The sequence below is a fragment of the Takifugu flavidus genome, chromosome 13 (genome assembly GCF_003711565.1).
Source record: "Takifugu flavidus isolate HTHZ2018 chromosome 13, ASM371156v2, whole genome shotgun sequence".
In the NCBI taxonomy this organism is placed as follows: domain Eukaryota; kingdom Metazoa; phylum Chordata; class Actinopteri; order Tetraodontiformes; family Tetraodontidae; genus Takifugu; species Takifugu flavidus.
Window position 1 is genome coordinate 5,701,485 of NC_079532.1, and position 6,136 is coordinate 5,707,620.

The 6,136-nt window shown below is 43.9% G+C and overlaps 1 protein-coding gene across 1 annotated transcript; it reads left to right on the plus strand.

The window, feature by feature from the left end:
- Positions 1-489: 489 nt before the first annotated feature.
- cat (catalase) lies at positions 490-5,766 on the plus strand. Its single transcript, XM_057052905.1, has 13 exons — positions 490-656; positions 1,722-1,893; positions 2,226-2,336; positions 2,466-2,596; positions 2,688-2,792; positions 3,037-3,162; positions 3,241-3,432; positions 3,629-3,781; positions 3,877-4,015; positions 4,112-4,242; positions 4,364-4,471; positions 4,764-4,847; positions 4,974-5,766. The coding sequence occupies exons 1-13, from the start codon at positions 591-593 to the stop codon at positions 5,037-5,039; spliced, it is 1,584 nt and encodes a 527-aa protein (XP_056908885.1). The 5' UTR covers positions 490-590; the 3' UTR covers positions 5,040-5,766.
- Positions 5,767-6,136: the final 370 nt, after the last annotated feature.

A 6,136-nucleotide genomic window follows, 5' to 3' on the forward strand; every position in this document is an offset into this window, starting at 1 on the left:
ATACTTTGCTAGTTACTGTTTTTTCCCGGCAGTCAGGTCCAACACTCATACATAAAATACATTTTTAATACTCATCATGATACATGTTGACTTCAACAGACTCATCCTGACAAGGCAAAATCTGTCTGACGCAAAAAATATGATATGCCAGTGGGGTGTGCCTCACTGCTGGGTGGGCAGGATAAGGGTAAAGAAAAAAAGGAAGCTATGAAATCTTGCAATCTCTATCCCCGCCGCTAGATGTCGCTGAATGCTATATACTGGCCCTTTAATGGCAGTCATTTGTTATACCAAAAAACTTCGCAAGTCATTGTTTTGTTTGCAAACCTGAAAGTAGGAAGAGTCAAATTTATTTAACCTACTAATTTACGTAAAAACACCAGGTAGATGTTTTTATTCCGCCTCCACTTCCGCCGTTCAACCAGACGAGAAAATGGGTCAATTCCCGCCTACCAGCCAATCAGAGAAGAGGAGCGCGAAGGAGGCGGGGCCTATCGGCTGAGGTCCAGGAAGAAATATAAGACTCCAGGCTGCAGAAATAACGCATTTCTCCACAACTTTGTGAAGCATCGCCTCCCCGAGCCGTCGACATGGCTGACAAAAGAGACAAAGCGACCGATCAGATGAAGCTGTGGAAGGAGAGTCGTGGCTATCAGGTGGGTGGATATCTACGTTCAGAGTTGTTGCTGCGCTGCGCTGTCTCGCTTGGAATATTTGGGTGAGGGGTCATGAAAGGTTCAAAATCGCAAATTTTCACCCATAATGTCGGAATTTTCTTCCGAGCCGTAGCCAACAATCATTTACATGAACCCCCCCTTGCAGCCAAACACTGTTGCCTGCTTGCTGTATCTTATAATGTTGTAATGTCGATTTTCTGGTTGGTAGCAAACCTGCTAAGTTTGATTGCAAAAAGACATAAAACAAACCCCTGTGCTGGTTTCATGTTCAATGTTTCCTGACTTGAATATGAAAAGATCTCAATGCATATGCAAACGGTTTGATTAGGAACTGGTTCATTGTGCAGATACTTAGTGAACTTCAACCCCGAATTATATAACAAACACGCAGCGCATAGTTAACCTCTTAAATTCACGACCTCTGTCCCTTTGTGGCAGTTTCCCCTTATTTGTGTGAAGGTTTCAGGCTTCTCCAAACCTTTTTACACTAGTTATGAGACCATGAATCCATCCCTGAATAATAAACACGGTTGTGACCATAGGAGTGAAGAGGACAATAGAGACCATTTGAGCTCTCCACGTTAGTTTCAACACATATGGTGGAGTCAGGTTTATATTTTTCCACATATTTGGGTCCTGGCACTTCAAACATCATTGCACACAAGCGTCTGCCTAGATCCTCTGGTATTTCTAAATGTTCAGATATTGTCTGTCTTTACCGATCTGTAAAGCATTAAGTTATGTAACGACCAGTTTCTCAACATTAGAATTTAAATAACAGTCATTAGAAATTAATCCATATCACCGGAACCAAAGATTTAGATTGTTGGTACATGCACAGGTTTGGCTTTGACTCTCTTGCCATTGATGCACTTAAGAGAATTGAGTTACATAACAGGGGTTCTAGATAATACAGAATAAACCTTGTTCAACAATGAATTAACAAATTAGTCAAGGGCGCGGTTTATGAAGTAATGATTGTATTCTTGTTGGTTAAGACGCATAATCCTCCCTAAATCTTGTCTGCATTTTGTTTTGCAACAGCGGCCTGACATCCTGACCACGGGGGGTGGCCATCCCATTGGGGACAAACTGAATCTGCAGACAGCAGGACCCAAGGGTCCCCTGCTGGTCCAAGATGTGGTCTTCACAGACGAGATGGCCCACTTTGATCGTGAGCGAATCCCAGAGAGAGTCGTGCACGCCAAAGGGGCAGGTGAGTGTTGAGGAGTCGCCTCAACCTTCTCTTTAGAAGTTATTTTAATTATCAAATACATTTTCAGTTCCTGCGCAAGACTGAGGTTCTAATAATGTCTCACTGTTTCCATGTTGCACCAACAGCAACACGTCTGAAAAGTAGTATTTTGCAGACTTTGTTATTTAGGATTAATCCCAGTCAAATGTTTATCCTGATAAGTTTATCTTGTAGGGCAGACTTTGGCCACACGATGGGCAGATAACGTTTGTATAACATTTAACTAGCTGGACCACCATGGTTTTGAATGTTGTGAAGCAAACTGTTATTTTATTGTTTCCTACATAATCCAGGAGCGTTTGGCTACTTTGAGGTGACTCATGACATCACCCACTATTGCAAGGCCAAATTGTTTGAACATGTCGGCAAGACAACGCCCATCGCTGTCCGCTTCTCCACCGTGGGTGAGTAGCACCACACCTGTGCGTAAAGGGTGAATCTGACCTCCAGTACTTAAATTTTGGTGAGATCTTGTTTGGTTTTTTTACACTGGAAGAATATCAAGCGATAGTGGAGAATATGTTTCCTTTCAGGTGGCGAATCGGGGTCAGCTGACACCGTGCGAGATCCACGAGGCTTTGCAGTCAAGTTTTACACTGAAGAGGGCAACTGGGACCTGACTGGCAACAACACCCCCATTTTCTTCATCAGGGACGCCCTGTTGGTGAGTGTGAGGCGTAAAAACGTTACAGTTTGTGCCATAATCACACGGGTCATGTCAAACATGTCACGTGTGGCTCCTATGCACTGTGCAGTTCCCGTCCTTCATCCACACGCAGAAGCGAAACCCCCAAACCCACATGAAAGACCCTGACATGATGTGGGACTTCTGGAGCCTGAGGCCGGAGAGTCTGCATCAGGTATCTGCTGCCCACCCCGAACCCGCTGCTGAACGCGCATATAAGCCAAGTGCGCGCAGGCGAGACATGTTGATTTTAATGAAAACGATCGTTAGCTTATGTAATAAATGTCAATGACTTCATATAAGCTGCTGACATTTACATAAATGTAATTGTGTCCCTATGCAAAGGCACACAGGCTTCTTTAAAATAGTGGTGACTATGACTGTGAAGTGTGTCACAAATATCGTCTGCCTGTTTGCAGGTGTCTTTCATGTTCAGCGATCGAGGATTGCCTGATGGCTACCGCCACATGAATGGCTACGGCTCCCACACCTTCAAACTGGTCAATGCCAAAGGGGAATGTGTCTACTGCAAGTTCCACTTCAAGGTCTGTCTGACGTCTCGATCAGGGTTTCTTTAAATGTGTAGATTCTCTTCTTAGAACACGTTTTTGTGTGCCTTATAGACTGATCAAGGAATCAAGAATCTGTCCGTGGAGGAGGCAGGGCGTCTGGCCTCCGCCAACCCGGACTATGCCATTGGAGACCTCTTTAATGCCATTGCCAATGGTAACTACCCATCCTGGACCTTCTACATCCAGGTCATGACTTTTGAACAGGCGGAGAAATTCCACTTCAACCCCTTTGATCTTACCAAGGTATCTCCTCCCTGGCGAATGTAGCCGTCATTTAGAAACGAAGAACTAATTTAGTGTCGTGATTATTAAAGCCTAAAAACCGCACATAACTTTCTCTTCCCCACACATAAATCTTTCATGATGCTCTCTTTTTATCTTAGCGTAACCTTGATGGTTTGTAGTTTCCCAGTGGGTGTTTACAAGTTTTGTCTTTTAGGTTTGGTCGCATAAAGAATACCCTCTGATCCCAGTGGGTAAAATGGTCCTCAACAGGAACCCAGTCAACTACTTTGCACAAGTGGAGCAGATGGCCCATGACCCCAGCAACATGCCCCCAGGCATTGAGCCAAGCCCTGACAAGATGCTGCAGGTGATCCGGAAACCCGTTGCAGTCCTCCGCTCTCACGGCGCCTTGGTGCCTCTGTCTGGTGCGGTAGTGTGTAAACGTTGAGCCTTTTTCTTTAGGGCCGCCTCTTCTCTTATCCGGACACGCATCGACACCGACTGGGGGCCAACTATCTGCAGATCCCAGTCAACTGCCCCTACAGAGCCCGTGTGGCCAACTACCAGCGCGATGGTCCGATGTGCATGTCTGACAACCAGGGTGTGTGCCACCTTTGATTTTTTGGGGAATAATTTAACACAAAGCTACGCTAAAGCATGTTCCAGCTCACATGCGTTATCTTCTTCTGTCCTCTAGGTGGAGCTCCAAACTACTATCCCAACAGCTTCAGCGCCCCAGAGATCCAGCCTCAGTGCGTGGAGTCAAAGTTCAAGGTGTATCCCGATGTGGCCCGTTACAACAGTTCAGATGAGGATAATGTCACTCAGGTATTTAAAAAAAAAATCCTTTACCCTTTTCTTACAACTTTGCAGGTGGATTCATCTCCTCACATCTCACTTAAGTGGACAAATCCAGGGTTTCAACTCTTATTTGTGTACTTAATTTCAGGTTCGCACCTTCTACACTGAGGTGCTCAATGATGAGGAGCGCCAGCGACTCTGTGAGAACTTTGCAGGATCCTTGAAGGGGGCTCAGCTCTTCATCCAGAAACGCATGGTGAGTCCAAACACTATCAGTACCCCTGGGATTCAGGCTATTTTCCCAGCGGTCTGCACGTGCAATTTATTGTGGTCACTTTAACCAAATGCTTATAAATTAGAAGAAACCCAAACAAGCTTATTTCCTGTGGGTTTGAGGTTTTGAGAGTGCCCTTGCAACTGCAATTTTGTTTTTCTTTCTTTCAATGCACTAACTGTAAATTTGTGTTGGAGTAATTATAATCTAACTTGACATTATTAGATGCTCAGTCTATGTTCTATTTTTTTTCATTGTTTTCTGGTTTGTGCAGGTTGAGAACTTGAAGGCAATCCATCCAGACTACGCCAGCAGGGTCCAGATATTTCTCGACAAGTACAACGAGGAGGCGGAGAAGGTCAGACACACACCTTTCATGCACTTTGTTGCCCTTTCTGCCCTTGTATCAAGGTCTTTTTGTTGGTAACAATGAATGGCGTACTGAGCCATTTCGTCTTCCTCTGCACAATTTTGTCCTTGGCAGAATGCACACGTGCGCGTGTACACCCGTCCAGGAGCATCTGCCGTGGCTGCATCCTCCAAGATGTGATGGATTTAAAATCCCACCGATGGCGTCCTTGCAAGTGAACAACTGCAAATGCACTTATTCCCAACTGCTACTAACAGTAACAGGAAGCCTGTTACTGCTCACTGAACAAACCTAATCCGTTCATGAGTGATGATTGTAAATAATTTATGTAGAGATGAACACATCTCTAAGGCCACTTTTCAGAATTTCTTCTCCTGCTTTGGAAGATTGTGAGTTTTTGCCAGCATCTCTGCGCCTGTTCAAGAAGTTTATATCAGAGAACTCCTCGGTGCCTTCAGAAACCACTTCAGTCTCATTTATTTGTCTATAAAATTGGAATTTCAGGAGCTGTGAACTGATTTCCACAAGAAACAAGAATCCCTCCTTGCTTTGTGTTTATAAATTAAGTAGAACTGTATTAATAAGGACTGACCACACTGGCTTGGGGCAGTCATTTGACTTATTCTGCATTTCATGTGCATCTAAATGTAACATTAATAAAATTGTAATAAGTGCTTGTGTTGTTGAGGAGCTGATCAGATGTAGATCTGCACAGAATCTGTTTTTAACTCAATGGTTTTGAATCAGACGTCGAGAAAGTGATTTCTGAGCACTTCCTGTAAGATTCACTGCAATTTAAAACCACAAAATCACCATCTGCTTCCAAAAATGAAGTGCTAACGTCATTTCCAAACCTTGAAAAGCTACTAACAGGTTGTTGATAATAAAATTGAACCCTCACACCCAAGTTTTTGGTTTGGTGTCGATAATAATTGTAATTATCCTGAACAGACCTGAGACCTGTCATGTTCTCCTTTGAACCACCGGTGGGACCAGCTGCTGTTACTGTAGCCTTTGAAACATCCTGACGATGTTCTGAGTCTATTCAAAATCCACTTGATTGGGTTACTGAGCAGACGTCTGCTCTGACTATTGTTCCATATTGATCGTTCATTTTTCAGTGCAGTCCATTCAGAGTCCTTCATATTTTATTCCTATTGATGGTCGTGAATGTTGTTGAACTTTCTCTTCAGCCAAACTTTCCAAACTGGAGATGCTGGATGATTCAAGACTGTTTGCATTTTAGCTGCAGGTTTAGTTTATAAACTGGGTGGAAC